This window comes from Pungitius pungitius, chromosome 17 (assembly GCF_949316345.1).
Source record: "Pungitius pungitius chromosome 17, fPunPun2.1, whole genome shotgun sequence".
Lineage (NCBI taxonomy): Eukaryota > Metazoa > Chordata > Actinopteri > Perciformes > Gasterosteidae > Pungitius > Pungitius pungitius.
The window spans coordinates 17838084-17858941 of NC_084916.1; the positions used below are offsets into that span (position 1 = coordinate 17838084).

Sequence of the window (20858 nt, forward strand, 5' to 3'; positions counted from 1 at the left end):
GGGTTTATGGTCTCAGTCTCTAGTTTTCAGTCTTCTTTAATGCAGCATCATGTTCATTTAGTGAATGAACAGACCATAAAGCAGGGATGCTTTAGGGCGGGGCCTAACGCTGATTGACAGGTCACTACCACGGACAAATTAGGAGTCCTATATTTTAAAACTATATTTTACTTGCCTTCTTCATCAGTCAATCATAAGAAGAAAAAAAATATTCATTCCTTCTTAAACAACAATAACTACTCATACTCTCTAACATTTTTATTTTTTGTAATGATCAAAATGTATTATAATTAACGTTTTAATAATACATTGTTTTAATAATGCCTTTATAAGCACTGTTATAGTGTGATTATAAGTTCCCCACAGCGGTCCTTGGTAGTTTTAAGCAATTTTAAATAATATAAAATCCATGCAATGGCAACACACACTGATCCTCTGCGCTGATAACTATAAAATATATAAATATCTAGTTGTTATAAATTTATAAGTATATTTCTGATGGATCAGAAGACACAGGCTTCATAAAAAGTTCAGTCATTCATGTGTCATATTTGAACTCTGGGGGGGTTTAGCTGCTTCACAACCAACTTACCTTCTTTGAAGGAGCATTTGATCCAAAGCACTTAATAGTACGAGACTGCATTTATTTTCAGTACAAGTGACCCAAGTAGGAATAAAAATCTCTGTTGATGTTCCTTCCTTTTATCTTCGCTCCCGCGTTGATCTCGCATGTTCTAAACAAATAGACCCAAAAGTGTATTTTTCCTGTTTACAAAAGTGAAAGTGATGTGTTTCACCCTTCTGCCTCCACACATCACGCTTACGTCCCGTTCTTTGTCTCATTCTGGGTGAATGCAGCGCATCACTTCACACAAACAAACAGGACGTTCCTCCAGTGCAGCTCCCTGAACACACACTGCATTAACATGTCTCTCTCTCTCTCTCTCTCTCTCAGCTTGAGTCCCTGCTGTCGTGATGCCCTCTCATGACGACCACGTCGGCAGCTGACACTGCCAGTGAGCGCGAGACGCCGCTGCACAGCCGGTCCCGGGCCGGCTCCCCGTCAGCCTCTCGCAGGCTGGAGCCTCCGACTCCACCCACTTCCCAGAATCCTCAGATCCGCCCCAGTGAGAACCTTTGGGAAGCAGAGCACCAGCCAGCACCAGCAGAAGCAGCCGCAGCAGCCAAAAAACACGGCGTCTTCAACGCAGTCAGCAACACCAGCACCACCACCACCAGCAGCAACCATCATGTCCAGTCGTAGAAAGTCCTCCACCCCCTGCATGGTCCGGGTCGACCTGCAAGATGACCCTGAGGCGGCGATGGACGTGGAAGTACAGGCAGACCAGGTGGTGTCAGGAAAAGAACAATCAGAATCAGCATCTGAATCTGCAGGAAAGAGCCCAGATCCAAAGGAGGAGAATTTAGAGAATCCAGACCAGCAGAGAGCCACAAAACCAGTGGAAAACCAGCATCTCAAGCCATCAGAACAAGAGGAGCAGTCAGGTGAGACGGATCAACCTCCCGTCGTTGAAGATGAGGAGGCCACTGAGGAGAAAGACGGACAAGACGTCGACTCTAACCCGGCGTGCCGGAGGAAGCGGTCCAGGGGCTATGAGTGCAAATACTGCCTGTTCTCCACGGAGCACCTGAATGACTTCAAGGTGCACGTGGACTCCAGTCACCCCAACGTCATCCTCAATCCCATGTACCTCTGCGCCGTCTGCAACTTCCACGCCAAGAAGTTTGACTCGCTCACGGAGCACAACGAGAGGCAGCACCCGGGCGAGTCGAACTTCAAGTTCAAGAGGACGAAGCGGAACAATCAGACCGTCTTAGAGCAGACAATCGAAAGCGGGGACAAGTCAGTTGAGCGCGACGCGGGCAGCAGGTCGGGGGATGGCGGCGCCGGCTGCGCGTTTCCGGCTCGCCCTTCGACCGCGGCGACCACGCAGAAGGATGCGCAGGTGCTCCATCGGAGGGGCGAGTCGAGGAGCCAGCGGGACGACCCGATCCAGAAGAATCCAATCACGGCAGTGAACATCAACGGGACGGTCATCATCCCCGAGCCCGCCGCCCTCCAGGGGCTCGCCCACGTCGCCCCGATGCTGAAGCGCCCGCCCAACTTCAACTCCGTACCAAAAATAGCCGTTCCCTTGAACACCACCAAATACAACCCCTCCCTGGACGACAACTCCACGCTGATCACCTCCTTCAACAAGTTCCCCTACCCAACGCACGCCGAGCTGTCGTGGCTGACAGCCGCCTCCAAGCACCCGGAGGAGCAGATCAAGGTCTGGTTCACCACCCAGCGGCTGAAGCAAGGCATCACCTGGTCCCCGGAGGAAGTAGAAGAAGCCAGGAAGAAGATGTTCAACGGCTCCATCCCTCCTGCCCATCCCACGTTCACCGCCATGCCTGCGACGACCTTCTCTCGGCCGTCTGCCCAACCCTCCCAGCAGACCTTCGTCCACGTGCGGACCGCCGTGTCCAACGGGTTGAGTGCGGCCGCCGGCGCCAACCCTCCGGCCGGAGTCGCAGTCGGCTCCCGTCCTCCTGCTAAGCGGTCGCTGCCGACTCACCTGACCACGGTGTTTGGCCCAGAGTCGAAGCGACCCATCATGGCCGTCGCTCCCCATTCCGGTGACGCCAACGACAGGGGCCTCATGGCCCCTCCGCCCCCTCCTCCGCCGAAAGACCGCCTCCCGATGGCTCCGCCTCCGGTTCCTGTGGAGATGAAGCGACCTGTAGCAGGTTCTGTGTTTGCCACAGAGATGAAGAGGCCACCCGCTGCCGTGCCTTTAATGTCGCCGTCGCCGTCCTTGCTGTCCAAAGGGAAGGTCCTCTCGACGTTTGGGAAACCCAAAACAAAACCGGTGGTCTCGCTGCCCTCCTTAGTCTTTCCCGAGTCTTTAACCAGGCCGCTGATAGTTCCCCCGCCTATCTTCGCTCCGCCGTATAAAAACTCAATGCTTTTTCCTCTTAATGCTCCCATCCTTCCCAAAGAGAAGCACCAGAATTCCCACGCTGTGCCAGCTACCGATCACAAGCTACCAAACTCCCCCCCCGTTGCCCCACAAATAAGGAGGCCGACCATCATCCAGTCCATTCGTGCTCCGGGCAAACCCCCGACCCAGCTTTCAGGGCACCCTCTGGACAGCAGGAAGGAGCAGCAGGGAGGGGAGGTGAAAGCCTGCTACCCCAGAGGGGATAAGGTGCTCACTCCTCTGGCCGAGGCCAACGGGACGTCTCGCACGGACGGAAAATGGTCCCAGGATCAAAGCCCACTTGCTCACAACGGTGTCCAACACTTTGATGGGTTGCTAGCAGCGCTGAAACCGGACTTTCATCAAAAGTCTTCGGTGCTGACCCAGTTCCCCTTGCTAGAGAGGATGAAAGGAAAGACGGCAGAACAGCTGAAAGTCCTGGAGGAGAACTTCCTGAGCAACAGCTTCCCCACGCTCAGCGACGTGGACAATCTGGCGGGCACCACGAGGTTGTCACGCCAGGAAATCGACAGCTGGTTCGTAGAGCGCCGAGCGCTACGCGACAACCTGGAACAAGCCCTGCTCAACTCCATGGGCACCAAGACAAAGCTACACCAGCTGAACGGGACCAGCAAGCCCAGCGCCGGCGTGGGCCGTCTCAAGAGCCCACTTGGCGCCGCCCCGTCTGCCCCCGGCGCGGCGCCTCCGGACGGCCGGTCCCTGGCGCTCCTCATGGGCGATTTAGCTCAAAAGCGGTGGCCTTGCCCCGAGGAGTTCAGCCAGCTGGACGGCAGGACGGGACGCGCCCAACTCGCTCGCTGGTTCAACGACGGCCGGCTGCAGAGCGGCGGCCCCGAGCTGTCAGAGCTGTTTCCCAGCAACGGAGTGAAAGGAGGGCAGGGGCCCGAGAACGCCTCTACCGGCGCCCTGCAGGAAGGAGTCCTGGTCCACAGCAGCAGCAGCAGCGGCGGCGGCGGGAAGGTGCTGGAGGTGGAGCTGGGCTGGCTCAGCAGCCAACGAGATGAACTGCAGGGCCGGCTGGCTGGCAGGTGGGTGCTGGGGTCGTTTTACTGCTCTAAGGGCCGTGTTCGGTTAAACTTACACCCAAGAAGAGGTTAGTCGCCACATCAACATGTTTTCGGGACATTAACCCACAAACGGAGCTCTGGAGATCTTTGGCTAAATAACGCGGCCATTAACAGGAAACCAATATCGGCGCCATCATTTGGGCGGGTGTTTAATGACCGCGCTGTGAACCGTCAGCACCTTCTTTGAGCCTCAGAGGGGTTCAGTAATGAGTCCGTCCTGCTTCTCCAGACTGAAGGATCTGATCTCACAGTTTAAAGCCGCTGTTTTGATAATCAATTTAATAGTAATGAAAAGACAAATATAATGTGTTTTTCTCCCTCTTAAATGTGGAGATGTCCAGCATTTTCTGTTTTGTTTAATATTACAATCAACATTTTTGAGTTGTGGACTAATCGAACATTTAAAGGCGTCTCGGGACCAAACGATGAATCGATAAATTGATAATGAGATGAATTGCTGCCTACTTAAAGGTAAACTTTTTATTTCACAAAGTAAAACTTGATTAATAGAAGCCTGACATCAAGTGCTCGTCCTCAATTGAATTATTTCTGATTTGAGTTTCTCCTCATAATTAAAAAAATGTCCCACTTCTGACCCACTTGTGTTTAATCGGATTCACAACCTTAGAAGTTTAAATATTTATTAAATGATTGACAGTTACCTTTGTTCCTGAAGTTTCTAAAATTATTTGGCAGATTTGATTTTGTTTGTTTTTATGCCAGATGTTTTGTAGTTTACGTCACTATGGAGACGAGTTTCTGGCAGATTAAGAAGTGATCCATTTATAAAGTGACATGTTCCATATTGGTCATTTTGTATTAAACCCCCCTCCCCCCCCCCCCCCCCCCACAGGCTGATGCAGCAGAACTCGGTGGAGCTGAAGAGCGGAGGAGCGCGGGAGCTGTTCGGCGGCTGGGTGGAGGAGGGACACTCGAGGAGAGAGAGGAAGATGACTGGATGAATGGTAAGTACCCCCCCCCCCCTAAAGAAAGTCCTGGTCCTCTGAGGATGAACCTGGGCTGAACATGTCCCCCCCCCCCCCCGATCCCGGGCAACAAACCAGCCCCCCCATACCCCCCCCATACCCCCCCCCTTGGGTTTTGGCTTCAGTGACAAACACTGAACTTCTGGTACAGATTTAGAAAAACCAAACGTTTATTGGATTCCTGAAATAGCAGCAGCCCCCCGGTGAGGTAAAGTTAGATGGATGAAAGGCCCGGTGAGGGGGGGGGAGGGGGGGGGCTCGCTGCCTCCCCCGACTGTTCTGACAGGAGAAGGAAAGTTTGAATGTTTCCACAAAGCTTCAAATGACTTGTCTCTGACGCCTGACAGCTAATCAATCATCACTGATCAATCATTAATAATCAATCATCACTAAGTGGGCAACATGCTGCTGTGTTTTCCTGTTCTTTAAGGTCTATTTAAAAAGAAAATCCTTCATTTTAATCTAAAAACGTTCTAGTGAAATAAAAAATAAAATTTATTACAACTGATCAATACTTCTTGGACTAGATCCTGGTGGGATGCGTTTGTTTTCCTCGCCTCCCGTGCCAGAGGGGCGGGGTCCGTTGCATGCTGTTGTTTGTTTGTGTGCATGCGCGTGTTTGTGTCGACCTCCGGTCGCCACGGCAACCTCCTCCGTGTCACAACCTGCTTCATACTAACGTGTGTTGGTTGTGTTGAAGTTTTCTCTTTTACACACCGATAAAATATCAAGATTCTGCATCGTTTATCCCTCGAGACGCAGAGAAGGAGAAGCTTTATCAAACAGCCGCATTTTAATAAATAAAATGATCCAGTGAAAACCCAGAAAGGATCATCTCATAAAGGAGTAAAACAACAGCGTTTCTGTTCATCATCATCATCATTTATTGTTTCTTTTCTAAATATCCGTTGATCTGATTTTATTCGTGTGACTCAACTCACTTTATCTTCAGTGGTTTTGGAGCTGAATCTTCGTTTCTGATCTTCCTCCTGTGGCGTGTGTGTGTGTGTGTGTGTGTGTGTGTGTGTGTGTGTGTGTGTGTGTGTGTGTGTGTGTGTGTGTGTGTTTCTGATGCCTTCTCTTCTCTTCTGTCCGTCTCAGGTGACGAGAGGATTCGCCGCTGCTGAGGAGAAGGAAACTGATTGTTTTTCCATCTTTCCGAGATTGACATTTTTGTCCTTTTAATTTTTACTTGTGATTGTCGCATCCCGGCTCACACACTGCATCGCCCCCCCCCTCCCCCCCCAGGAATCCGACCCCCGTCCACAGTCAGGGGGCTTTTATTTTCTTTTGAATATGGAGGAGCGACTCGGTGCTACACAGAGTGCAGAGTGCTTTAATGTGTTGGACAGATTTATCATTCAACATTACCCACAATGCAACACGGCCACAGTCAGAATGGGGAGAAGCGCGTTGAGCTAGCAGTCGCTAGCTAGGTTCTTGGCGGCTGGGGCGAAGTCGTGTGTGACCCGCGTTGCCGTGGAGACGTGAGGAGGCGGGAAGCGTGTGCAGCAGTCCCAACAACAATCAATCAAAATACAGGACATCGCCGAGTGCCAAGGGCGAGACCTGCCCCCCCCCCCCATCTCCCCACCTCTGGAAAGAGAGTTCTTCTGCTCCTTGTAAATATGGTTTCTTTGTTGCTTTCATGTTTTTCTGTATTGATACAGATTTGTACAAATTTTTGCGTACAAGATTTTGTTACATTTTGTAAAATGGGAGCAAGCCCCCCCCCCCTCCCCCCCGTTCTTTATGTATTGTTTGGTCGGTTGATGGACTCGAAAATCGCTGCCAGCTGCGTCGTCTTCTCTTATTTTATTATTATTTGTTATGTGGAACCACTGCAACAAAAAAAACAAGAAAAAACGGAGTATAAACTTCTCCTTCCTGCTCCTCCAGGGGGGGGGGGGGGAGGGAGGGGAGGGAGAACTTCACATAAAATCTGATTTTCTAAAACTAAAAAGCACCTTTTGGACCATTTTTCCAATTCTTTTTTTTATTGTGGTGAAGTGCTATTATGATGTCATTATTATAATTATTATAATTATCATTATTATTATTATTGTAGCCACTCTGTCTGGAACCCTTTTTGAAGAAAAAGAAGAAGAAAAAAAAAGACAGAAAAAGTAAAAACTTGAAGACAATCGACACTTCTTTCTCGTACGACTGGACTTTTGTTTTAAAAAGGAACAAACAACAACAACAACAACAACAGAAGCTGTGAACACGCAGAAGGATTCAAGTCAAACGTTGTATCTCCTCAAAGTGAAAACCCTCCGATCCAGAATCAAACTGTCCTCCCTGCGTCTCTGACTCTTTGTGTGTCTGATGTCTCTCCCCTCGTCCACTTTGTCCTCTTACTTTCTGTCCTCTCTGTCTCCTGTTTGGTAGATTTTTGTTTCTTCCTGTCTTGGTCCCTTCAAACACTCCTGTAAGACAAACTAGTTCCACTCCGACAGAAAAGAATAATAGTGAAACAAGAAATGAGCTTCTTCATGTATCGCTTCTGTGTCCTGGTCCGATTAAACAGGGCTGGCCTCAGCTAACAGCACCAGGGGGAGGGGCTTCCACTCTGAGGGGGAGGGGCTTCCACCCTGAGGAGGTAGGGCTTGAATGTTTTTCTGATGACTGAATGAATGTATTCAGCACACCGATCATCCCCCGTTAGGGATTCAACCACCAGATGTTTTGGCCCCTTGAAACATTTCCGGGTCCGTTTTTGGATGAACTTTAAACTCTAAAGTTGTCACTTTTTACCAATCGGCACAAATTGTGGGACGAGCTTGAATGAATATTACCAAACGGATGCATTTAAACGCTTTACGAAACGGACATTTCTTCTCAAACAGCGTCCTTGTAAGGGGGTCTCTATCCGTCCTCCAACGGTCTCTATTCCTCCTTTGGGGGTCTCTGTCTGTCCTTCGGCGGTCTCTGTCCGTCCTTAGGGGGTCTCAATCCGTCCTTAGGGGTCTCAATCCGTCCTTCGGGGGTCTCTATCCGTCTTTCAACGGTCTCTATCCGTCCTTCGGGGGTCTCAATCCGTCCTTAGGGGTCTCAATCCGTCCTTCGGGGGTCTCTATCCGTCTTTCAACGGTCTCTATCCGTCCTTCGTGGGTCTCTATCCGTCCTTCGGGGGTCTCTATCCGTCCTTCGTGGGTCTCTATCTGTCCTTCGGGGGTCTCTGTCTGTCCTTCGTGGGTCTCTATCCGTCCTTCGTGGGTCTCTATCTGTCCTTCGGGGGTCTCTGTCTGTCCTTCGTGGGTCTCTATTCGTCCTTCGGTGGTCTCTATCCGTCTTTCAACTGTCTCTATCCGTCCTTAGGGGTCTCAATCCGTCCTTGGGGGGTCTCTATCCGTCTTTCAACGGTCTCTATCCGTCCTTCGGGGGTCTCAATCCGTCCTTCGGGGGTCTCTATCCGTCTTTCAACGGTCTCTATCCGTCCTTCGGGGGTCTCTATCCGTCCTTCGTGGGTCTCTATCTGTCCTTCGGGGGTCTCTGTCTGTCCTTCGGGGGTCTCTAGCCGTCCTTCGTGGGTCTCTGTCTGTCCTTTGGGGGTCTCTATCCGTCTTTCAACTGTCTCTATCCGTCCTTAGGGGTCTCTATCCGTTCTTCGGGGGTCTCTAGCCGTCCTTCGTGGGTCTCTGTCTGTCCTTTGGGGGTCTCTATCCATCCTTCGGCGGTCTCTATTCGTCTTTCAACGGTCTCTATCCGTCCTTCGGGGGTCTATCCGTCCTTCTGGGGTCTCTGTATGTCCTTCGGGGGTCTCTATCCGTCCCCAAGTTTCTAAATCACACTTTGAACAAAACTGAAAAAACGACCAAAGTGAAACTGGAGGCTCTGATCGTTTTTAACATTTTCAAAGTCACTTTAGAAGCTCGAGGAAGCGTTTCAAGACGAGATGTCTTCAAAGGAGCTTTTTGGTAAAACGTTGACTCGAATGAAGTCAGAATTCTGACGGCACTGACAGGGTTCATGTGAGCTGCATTCTGTCAACAACGGACGAACAAAAGAACCTGAAGGTTGAGACGTTCCAGCGGAGAAACGTCCATAAAACTCCCGTTGGAGCCAATGGAGCCAATGGAGTTATTATTAGATCAAACTGCAGAGCGCTCCACGATGTCTTTCGCTGGGGGGGGGGGCCTAAGTGCCCTACATGTGTTCTTAGGGGGAGTTGAGGCCAGCCCTGCTTCATACCTGAGGTTCTGCTTCTACTACTGCTACTATCAAGCGACCGGCTCAGAGACCGGCTCGAACGCTGCTTCAAACCCGCCCTTCACAACTCGAGGTGCGTTTGATTTTTAACTTCAAAATACCAGCATTTTTAAGTCGGGTCCATTCGGAGCACCGGGTGGTTTTTCAGTTTTGTTCCTGACGTGAAAAAGACGCTTTGTTGCCCGAAATGACGCTTCACCTCCTCCGTTTGGGCCCCAGTTCATTGTGTATTTTATTCACTTGTAGTGACAAAAAATAGCCATCAATATGTTTTCTTTGATTTGAAAAGTATTCGAGCTCTCGTTTCTGTGGCCCAGGTGAGCAAATCAAGCTGTTGATGTCTGCTGTATTTAAATAAAACACAGCCTTTCTTCAAAGGGTACTCTTCACTCTGTGTGTGTTCCTGTGTCGTCTAGTCCCGCCCCTCAGATCCAGACGGACCAATCGTAGCGTAGCATTGACATACTCCCGTTAAAGCTGCATTCTCTGAAGTGACCACAAGGGGGCGACTCCTCTAGTCCTATAGAAGCCTACGCAACCAGCAGACCAGCAACCAATGGGTGACGACCTTATCTACCCTTCCTTAAGTCCCGCCCTTCAGAAGCAGATGGACCAATCACAGCGCAGCATCGACCCCCTCGACTAGAAAGACAATAGGAGTTGTATGGAGGGTGGAAATGGTCTTCCATGATGAAATGAGGTTTGTGACCAATGAGATGTGGCGACATCACTGACTCAAACAAAAAAAACAACTCTGCCAGCGAGTCTGTTCTTTGATTTGCTGCAAACTCTGAGCTGTGTTATTGTGTTATTGTGTAAAAGTGTACTTCTACTAGTGATTAAATGTTCACGCTGTGCATCGAACTCTGGGGCTTCAGCTCGTGTCTCTGCAGATAGACCAAAGGATGGTGTGTGTGTGTGTGTGTGTGTGTGTGTGTGTGATGCTGCGTTTGGGCCCTGTGGGAAATCCGGTAACTATGAGTCCTCCTTTTGAACTCGGCAGTGGAGTCGAACTGGAGTCCAGGTAGAATCTAAAGGTTCCTACTCCTCACACCACGTTATGGGAGAGACTTCCTGTGAAGCTCCTCTTCAACACGTCACGCTGGTGAATCCCAGAGATAAAATGGAACATAAAGCGCCTTCATCTGCAATCAAATATATTCTTTAAATTATTCCTCATTTTTAAAAGTGTTTCCTTTTCTCCCCACACTATTATATCTCTGTATTCCTGTGCATATTTTTAATATACATTTGCACTTTGTAATGTCCAAAGAGCTGAGATGAAGAAACGTGCTTCACTGGAGCTCCTTTAAATCTGGGGGAAGCGCTTAGAAAGGTGGTGTTTAACCCCACCCCCCTCACAGCTCGCAGTGTGCAGAATAATAATGTCATCGTCTATCCGTGACTGCAGGGACATCAAAGGGAGGTCAGAGGTCAGCCAGGATTGGGTTGGCTGGTCTTTGATGTGACACATTTTAATTCAGCGTTGGACCACATTTTGTAATATTGGTACACGGTCGCTTCATGGCTTCGGATGTGTCCCTGAACGCAGCACGATGCGTTTAAGGTCCTGACTTAACGTTATATGAACCACAGCTGATATGAATCCAAACGTATGAGAGGAAATTAAACGAGGCGTCATGTGATGGTAAAATCACACAAAGGTAGTAAAGCAAAGAACTAAATGTGTGTGTTGGATCAGACTCATTGATTGAATCTAGAATCTAAATAAATAAAGTAATGACTGGGGGGGGGGGTGGCCCTTCTCAACGACGTTTATCAGAATGAATGAATTAAGAAATGTCATCACGACCATTGTGACCTGTTGCCATGGCGAGAGGGATGTAAGAGAACCGAGGTCGTGAACCCACACCCCCCCTCCCCCATGCCGCCTGTGCTGGAATTTCAAAATAAAGATTCCACAGATTTTTTTAATGATTCAAATCAACGACATTCAGCCGTGTTTTGAATTTCACATCGACCCCCCCCCCCCCCCCCCCCCCCCAACACACACACACACACACACACACACCATAACCCCCCCAAGCCGGGTTCTTTTCACACAGCCAGATGCCATGAGTACGGGAGACGGGTGCTACCACATCTGTATCGCCGTGGAAACACGCTCATCTGCCCCCCCCCCCACACACACACACACACTGCATGACTATGGAGCTAAAAGGCAGAACAATACACACAGTCACACACACACACAGTCACACACACACACACAGTCACACACACACACACAGTCACACACACACAGTCACACACACACACAGTCACACACACACACACAGTCACACACACACACAGTCACACACACACACAGTCACACACACACACACAGTCACACACACACACACAGTCACACACACACACAGTCGCACACACACACACAGTCGCACACACAGTCACACACACACACACAGTCACACACACACACAGTCACACACACACACAGTCACACACACACACAGTCACACACAGCTCTGTCTGCAATGTAATTTCACACTGAACTTTTCAACCCGTTTTTTCAGGAGGAGGAGGAGGAGGAAGAGGAGGAGGGGGCGGCTCTTAACGCGTCAGTATTTTTGGCAGCTGGTGAGTGAGGCGACACACACAGACACACACACACACGTGTGTCTCTAAGACTTTGCTCACACACGACTTGTTACCAGAGTGAAGCTCGTTTGAGAATAACAGAAAACAATAAAAGTGTAGATTCACCGAGGATAAAAGTCTGTGAAAAAGACGAAAGCTCCTTCAGCATCACGACCTGAACATCCAGCTCCATCAAAGCATCCAGCTGCTTTCCCCAAATTTCCTCTGCACACATCTGGATCTCGGTGCCTCGGTCTTCATCCTGTGGACGTTCTATTTGTTACAATCACAACAAACGCTTTGAGAAGATGAAACACCTTCTCAGTGTGACAGGAGCTTCTTCTTCTGTGGTTCCTGTGACGGCGGGTCGCGAACCAACGTCCTCCGGAGCTGCTTTAGAACTTCAGATGAGATCAAAGACGCTGACGTGACGCTCAGCAGGTGATGAAGATGCTGATGAAGATGCTCAGGTTGAAAGGACGATGCAATAACGTCACGTATCAAGTGTTGGATCCATCCCTCTTTATTTCATTCATTTATCGTAAAAGGATTTGGTTTTATTTGTATTTAAATAATGACTTTTATTTGTTATTGAATTGTCAAAATGTGTTTTACTCACTTAAATGATTGTGTTTGATTTTTTGAGACTTCATTATTATTCAGTCAATTAAGGTTTTATTTACAGCTGCTCATTAAGTGTTTAACTTGGTTTTATCTTTAATGCATTTTGTGTGTAAACATTTGGTAATAAATGATTCATTTGTTAATCAGAAAGTGTTAAAACAGAAACAATACACAACATTTTCCTGTTTTTATTGTTGTATTGTCTCCAAACGTTGGACGCCATCTGCTCCTCACAAGCGCGGTGGTTCCAGTCGGGGGGGGGGGTCTTTGGGGGGGATTGTGAAGTTCTTCAATAAATGAGATAAATTCTTCTTTTTTGAGGCCACATTTGGATCATTTCTAGTTTTGTTTTTTCTCCGCAGAGAAAAGAAGAAACAACAGCTGGAAGAGGCCACAACACACACACACACACACTCTGCACTCTGCACTCAGCCACACTTTGCGTCTCTTTCACAGACGTATTCACACATTTCTCATTTTCACATTCTATTTTGCCCGAAACACGCACAAAAAACGCTTCAGATTTCCCCTCAATCTCACTTTTACTCACTTTCTCACAAACACGTTTCAGACTCTGAGCAGATGTCGGTAACGTCCCCAGAGGGAGGTGTGTGTGTGTGTGTTTGTGTGTGTGTTTGTGTGTGTGTGTGTGCGATGTTTATAATAAGTACACGTATTCACTGTAACGTTTACAGACAAGGACATGAGACAAGGCTGTGGTGGTGACGACCTGTCAATCATTGTGTAGCCCCGCCCTAAAACATCCCTGGAGAAGACTTGAAACTAGAGACTGAGACCATAAACTCATGTTTACAATGTTTACTGAGGGAATAAATCAAGAGAGAAGTAGAGTCATTTCCTCATAGACGTCTATGGGAGCAGAGGAGTCGCCCCCTGCTGGTCACTACACAGAAGTAGAGTCATTTCCTCATAGACGTCTATGGGAGCAGAGGAGTCGCCCCCTGCTGGTCACTACACAGAAGTAGAGTCATTTCCTCATAGACGTCTATGGGAGCAGAGGAGTCGCCCCCTGCTGGTCACTACACAGAAGTAGAGTCATTTCCTCATAGACGTCTATGGGGGCAGAGGAGTCGCCCCCTGCTGGTCACTACACAGAAGTAGTCATTTCCTCATAGACGTCTATGGGATCAGAGGAGTCGCCCCCTGCTGGTCACTACACAGAAGTAGAGTCATTTCCTCATATACGTCTATGGGAGCAGAGGAGTCGCCCCCTGCTGGTCACTACACAGAAGTAGAGTCATTTCCGCATAGACGTCTATGGGAGCAGAGGAGTCGCCCCCTGCTGGTCACTACACAGAAGTAGAGTCATTTCCTCATATACGTCTATGGGAGCAGAGGAGTCGCCCCCTGCTGGTCACTACACAGAAGTAGAGTAATTTCCTCATAGACGTCTATGGGAGCAGAGGAGTCGCCCCCTGCTGGTCACTACACAGAAGTAGAGTCATTTCCTCATAGACGTCTATGGGAGCAGAGGAGTCGCCCCCTGCTGGTCACTACACAGAAGTAGTCATTTCCTCATAGACGTCTATGGGAGCAGAGGAGTCGCCCCCTGGTGGTCCCTACACAGAAGTAGAGTCATTTCCTCATAGACGTCTATGGGAGCAGAGGAGTCGCCCCCTGCTGGTCACTACACAGAAGTAGAGTCATTTCCTCATAGACGTCTATGGGAGCAGAGGAGTCGCCCCCTGCTGGTCACTACACAGAAGTAGAGTCATTTCCTCATAGACGTCTATGGGAGCAGAGGAGTCGCCCCCTGCTGGTCCCTACACAGAAGTAGAGTCATTTCCTCATAGACGTCTATGGGAGCAGAGGAGTCGCCCCCTGCTGGTCACTACACAGAAGTAGAGTCATTTCCTCATAGACGTCTATGGGAGCAGAGGAGTCGCCCCCTGCTGGTCACTACACAGAAGTAGAGTCATTTCCTCATAGACGTCTATGGGAGCAGAGGAGTCGCCCCCTGCTGGTCACTACACAGAATGACGCTTCAACTCATGAAGCTCTGACTTTATAACTGAGACCTCGCGGTAACCTGAATGTTTTTTGCGATGAGTAGAAGTTTATTTTCAAGGTCACAAGTAGGAACCGACCAAAGTGAATTTGTGTCTTGTGATTTATTCGATTTATTCCGTAAGAGAAGCCAGCCATCAAACTGAAGCGAGCGTACACCACTCCCCAGGTGTAATATATATTAAACATATTGACTATATATTGTAGTATATATTAAACATATATTACACCTGTGAGACTGAGAGAAAAGCAGTTTAAAGCTATTTGGAACGCTTCAAAGAGTCTTGGTTTCATCACACGATCTTTCTGTTAAAGTCTCACATATTTAGATCTTTTATTTCTAAAAGGGATTTCAAGACTTCGTCAGCGTTTAATTGAACGTAACAAACGCAGGAGTCGTTTATTCATTCGTGCGAAAACGGACCAGTAGAACAAAGTCCGTCACTGCTTTTGTGTTTTAATAAACGTGATTTAACAGAACAGAGATGCTGAGAATAACTCACCAAGTACGTTCAAGACTTTAATCAAATCAAAGTGAAAAATAACATTTCATCAGCGTCATTAACTAAAACATCTGCCATATTCTCATCTGTATTTCTCAGAGATGAACATCCTTATTTTAGGAGCGACTATGTTTACTCAATGTGTTAATAATAATAATAATAATAAAAATTCACATACATATTAGAGGTTATTCTGAGTACTTTTACTGGTACTTGAAGTATAATTACACTTATTCTGAAGTACTTCTACTTCTGTTTGTACAGAATTGAGGATCAAAATGGTAACAATAACAAAATCAAATTGATTATAAACAAATAATGATGTAAATAATTAAAATAACATTCATGCGACTTAAGCAAAATAATATTTAAATTAAAACAATGGATTTGAGTCCAAATGTTTCCGGTATTTAAGTTTGTAGGATGAACACAGACTGGAAAAATGGAAAAGATCCAAAAGTGAAGGCAGCCAATCAGAGGGCTTTGTTCTAACAGTTTAACCATCACTTTCATCCAATTTCAAAATAAGCAACACACACACACACACACACACACATACACACACACACACACATACACACACACACACACAACACGCCGCCACGTGAGGAGGCGTAAATGTCAGAGGGGCGCGAGGACGCCTTGTTAGCTCTCGTGTCCCCGTCTTGACCCCCTCGTCCTGGTTTGACGCTGTGAGGACAAAGCGGGCCGTTGTCCCGCTGCAGCTTGCTCAAGGGCCTCGGGCAGGTTGTTGGATTCAAACACGCCTTCAGTTCCTTCGATGAAAAAAGACACCACTTGAGACGTCAAAGAATCTTCAGGAGACGAACGTGCAGTTTTCTCGTGATCGTCCAGCTGTTTCCAGCGAGGTCACATGGTACGTCCTTGTGACCCAACGTCAGTCAGAGAAATAAACACCTTTTTGTAACATTTCCTTGCTTCTGATTCCTAGAGTTGATCTTCTGAATTAGATTAAACTGATTCGTGATGCCCAGAGGATTAACTGTTCATGGTCTCCAGAGGATGAACTATTCATGGTCTCCAGAGGATGAGCTATTCATGATCCCCAGTGGATGAGCTATTCATGATCCCCAGAGGATGAGCTATTCATGATCCCCAGAGGATGAACTATTCATGGTCCCCAGAGGATGAGCTATTCATGATCCCCAGAGGATGAGCTATTCATGATCCCCAGAGGATGAACTATTCATGGTCTCCAGAGGATGAGCTATTCATGATCCCCAGAGGATGAGCTATTCATGATCCCCAGAGGATGAACTATTCATGGTCTCCAGAGAATGAATTATTCATGGTCCCCAGAGGATGAACTATTCATGATCCCCAGAGGATGAACTATTTATGGTCTCCAGAGAATGAGCTATTCATGATCCCCAGAGGATGAGCTATTCATGATCCCCAGAGGATGAACTATTCATGATCCCCAGAGGATGAACTATTTATGGTCTCCAGAGAATGAGCTATTCATGATCCCCAGAGGATGAGCTATTCATGATCCCCAGAGGATGAGCTATTCATGATCCCCAGAGGATGAACTATTCATGGTCCCCAGAGGATGAGCTATTCATGATCCCCAGAGGATGAACTATTCATGGTCCCCAGAGGATGAACTATTCATGGTCCCCAGAGGATGAACTATTCATGGTCCCCAGAGGATGAGCTATTCATGATCCCCAGAGGATGAACTATTCATGGTCTCCAGAGGATGAGCTATTCATGATCCCCAGAGGATGAACTATTCATGGTCTCCAAAGGATGAGCTATTCATGATCTCCAGAGGATGAATTATTCATGGTCCCCAGAGGATGAGCTATTCATGATCCCCAGAGGATGAACTATTCATAATCTCCAGAAGATGAGCTATTTATAATCCCCAGAGGATGAACTATTCATTATCCCCAGAGGATGAACTATTTATGGTCTCCAGAGAATGAGCTATTCATGATCCCCAGAGGATGAGCTATTCATGATCCCCAGAGGATGAGCTATTCATGATCCCCAGAGGATGAACTATTCATAATCTCCAGAAGATGAGCTATTCATGATCCCCAGAGCATGAACTATTCATGATCCCCAGAGGATGAACCTCTTTTTTCCTTGTTGCCATTTGCATGAATCAAGTCTTTTTGTGATGGTTTTAGTCCCTTTTGATTCTCTGTGACCTTTGACCTCTTCCATCACACCAGGTTTCCAGGAATAAACTTCTCCTTTTCTTCTAAAGTACAAACTGAGAAACATCATCTGACCTTGTCCCGTCTCCCCAGGTGGGGGGGGGGGGGGGGGGCTCATGGGGGGTTGATGTAACTGAGCTGAAATCACTGTCTGAACGTCTGACGAGTGTCGGGATGCAAAGTGACGCTGAAGGTTCTACTGGATCATCCGTCCCTTCGCTTCTCTGTATTCAGGGGGGGGCTCCGGGGGGGTAGATGTCTTTCTGCTGATCAGGAAAGAACTCTTTGTAGTCATAGTATGAGGACGTCCTGACATAAAGCAAACACACACAATGATAAATAACGCACAAAAAATCATTTTGGTAGCTTGAATCAGGGAGTTTTTGTCATTTAAGTTTAAGAATTGACTTCATCTGCTGATGGATTTTTATTACACTTCACAATCCTGATAAGATAAAGACATAAAGACGTCTTCATCGTGGACCGGTGAAGATTCGTTGGACCCTTTGATCGTCTCTACCCGAGTGTCTCCAGGCTCTTTTCCTTTTGCTCCCAATGCAGATGTACACAAACATCTGTGTGAGACGCAGCGTGCTTTAAGGACCTTTTGGAGCTTCAGCCTCTTCTTCTCCTGATGTTCCTCTGGTGTCAAACCAAACAGGGCATGCTTTAGGGCGGGGCTTATTGTGAGTGACAGGCCAACACCGGCACCGATGAATCATTTCAGTGTGTTTTTAGCTCCGCCCTCTTTTGTCACGTAAGGTTGCAGACAACAGGATGATGATGAAGGCCGAAAGCAAGATGGCGACTCTCCATCGTAACATCACTGAAGCATGTCAACACCTTCTAGTGCAGCGATCACCTGACCAAACAGGAAGTACAACCTCATCCCGCCTGGGGCCTCGGATGGTTCCGGTTGTTCACCTGTAGCTCCACACTGTTGCTGCACATGAATAGAACCGTAAGATGTGAGCAGCAGACGTGTGTCTTGGCGTGTTGAACCGCGCCCGTCTGGCGCCCTCGCCGAGGTAGGAACAAAACGCTGAGAACCTCACGCAACACGGATCTGCCTCCAGAGGATCGCTCTTCAAAAACAGCCCACTTTCCACAGGGGAGTTTGCATCTGTGGAACGTAAAGAAAGCCCCCGCCGCGCCGCGTTGGAAGTGACACGCTCAAACGGCGCCGCCGCCTTTGAAGAGGCGGAGCTTTTGGCGGTGTTAATATAGGTTAATGCGACACGCGAGACATAAAGGAACGAGGATAAACATGACAGACGCTGACGCACTCGTCCATGCGTCCCCCCCCCCCCCCCCCACCCCCCGACAAGTGGAGGACCGACACACACTTATATACACACACACACACACACACACACACCACTATCTATATATAGCTATACTGTAAACACACACACACACTGTGTGATGCTGCAGTAACAACACTTTCATTTCAGCTCTGACCCAAATAGACCTGTGTGTGTGTGTGTGTGTGTGTGTGTGTGTGTGTCTGTGTGTGTGTGTGTAAGAGAGGCTTTGCACACTTTGTGAGGACTTTAGGTTTTATTTTTTAGGGTTAGGGTTAGAAAACAAGATTTGGCAGAGAGGCCATCAGAATAAAATACCCTTTGATGTAAATGTTGTGTACATGTGTGTGTGTGAGAGTGTGTGTGTGTGTGTGTGTGTGTGTACATACGTGTGTATTTCCCAGCTCTGTACCCATTATACCTTTTTTTAACATTGAACAATTCTTCGGTGATTGTTCCCAAAGTTTCGACCTCGTCGGATTTGGGTTCTCTAAGAATCTAAATTACTGCTCAGTGAAATGATTCATAGTAAGTCGTTGAAATGTCACATTGTGACAGAATTTAAATAACTTCATATCCAATGGTTAAAATGTTTTTGGTTATTTCATCTGGTGGTGGTCACGTCACGTCTGGTGGTGGTCTCGTCTGGTGGTGGTCACGTCACGTCTGGTGGTGGTCTCGTCTGGTGGTGGTCTCTTCTGGTGGTGGTTACGTCACGTCTGGTGGTGGTCTCGTCTGGTGGTGGTCTCGTCTGGTGGTGGTTACGTCACGTCTGGTGGTGGTCTCGTCTGGTGGTGGTCTCTTCTGGTGGTGGTTACGTCACGTCTGGTGGTGGTCTCGTCTGGTGGTGGTCACGTCTGGTGGTGGTCTCGTCACGTCTGGTGGTGGTCTCTTCTGGTGGTGGTTACGTCACGTCTGGTGGTGGTCACGTCTGGTGGTGGTCTCTTCTGGTGGTGGTTACGTCACGTCTGGTGGTGGTCTCGTCACGTCTGGTGGTGGTCTCGTCTGGTGGTGGTCTCTTCTGGTGGTGGTTACGTCACGTCTGGTGGTGGTCTCGTCACGTCTGGTGGTGGTCTCGTCTGGTGGTGGTCTCTTCTGGTGGTGGTTACGTCACGTCTGGTGGTGGTCTCGTCTGGTGGTGGTTACGTCACGTCTGGTGGTGGTCACGTCTGGTGGTGGTCTCGTCACGTCTGGTGGTGGTCTCTTCTGGTGGTGGTTACGTCACGTCTGGTGGTGGTCACGTCTGGTGGTGGTCTCGTCTGGTGGTGGTCTCTTCTGGTGGTGGTTACGTCACGTCTGGTGGTGGTCTCGTCACGTCTGGTGGTGGTCTCGTCTGGTGGTGGTCTCTTCTGGTGGTGGTTACGTCACGTCTGGTGGTGGTCTCGTCTGGTGGTGGTCTCGTCTGGTGGTGGTTACGTCACGTCTGGTGGTGGTCACGTCTGGTGGTGGTCTCGTCACGTCTGGTGGTGGTCTCTTCTGGTGGTGGTTACGTCACGTCTGGTGGTGGTCACGTCTGGTGGTGGTCTCTTCTGGTGGTGGTTACGTCACGTCTGGTGGTGGTCTCGTCACGTCTGGTGGTGGTCTCGTCTGGTGGTGGTCTCTTCTGGTGGTGGTTACGTCACGTCTGGTGGTGGTCTCGTCACGTCTGGTGGTGGTCTCGTCTGGTGGTGGTCTCTTCTGGTGGTGGTTACGTCACGTCTGGTGGTGGTCTCGTCTGGTGGTGGTTACGTCACGTCTGGTGGTGGTCACGTCTGGTGGTGGTCTCGTCACGTCTGGTGGTGGTCTCTTCTGGTGGTGGTTACGTCACGTCTGGTGGTGGTCACGTCTGGTGGTGGTCTCGTCTGGTGGTGGTCTCTTCTGGTGGTGGTTACGTCACGTCTGGTGGTGGTCTCGTCACGTCTGGTGGTGGTCTCGTCTGGTGGTGGTCTCTTCTGGTGGTGGTTACGTCACGTCTGGTGGTGGTCTCGTCTGGTGGTGGTCTCGTCTGGTGGTGGTTACGTCACGTCTGGTGGTGGTCACGTCTGGTGGTGGTCTCGTCACGTCTGGTGGTGGTCTCTTCTGGTGGTGGTTACGTCACGTCTGGTGGTGGTCACGTCTGGTGGTGGTCTCTTCTGGTGGTGGTTACGTCACGTCTGGTGGTGGTCTCGTCACGTCTGGTGGTGGTCTCGTCTGGTGGTGGTCTCTTCTGGTGGTGGTTACGTCACGTCTGGTGGTGGTCTCGTCTGGTGGTGGTTACGTCACGTCTGGTGGTGGTCACGTCTGGTGGTGGTCTCGTCACGTCTGGTGGTGGTCTCTTCTGGTGGTGGTTACGTCATGTCTGGTGGTGGTCACGT

General features: G+C 48.8%; 1 protein-coding gene across 3 annotated transcripts in view; it reads left to right on the forward strand.

Moving 5' to 3' along the window:
- Positions 1-9662, forward strand: part of LOC119218936 (zinc fingers and homeoboxes protein 2-like) — a 42989-nt gene extending 33327 nt beyond the window's left edge. For all 3 annotated transcript variants that reach the window (XM_037473735.2, XM_062558451.1, XM_037473736.2), the window contains 3 exons: positions 956-4036; positions 4929-5040; positions 6163-9662. In XM_037473735.2, coding sequence (XP_037329632.2) covers positions 1251-4036; positions 4929-5037 — 2895 coding nt within the window. In that variant the 5' untranslated portion in view covers positions 956-1250 and the 3' untranslated portion in view covers positions 5038-5040; positions 6163-9662. The remainder of the gene's footprint in view (positions 1-955; positions 4037-4928; positions 5041-6162) is intronic.
- The last annotated feature ends 11196 nt before the right edge of the window (positions 9663-20858 follow it).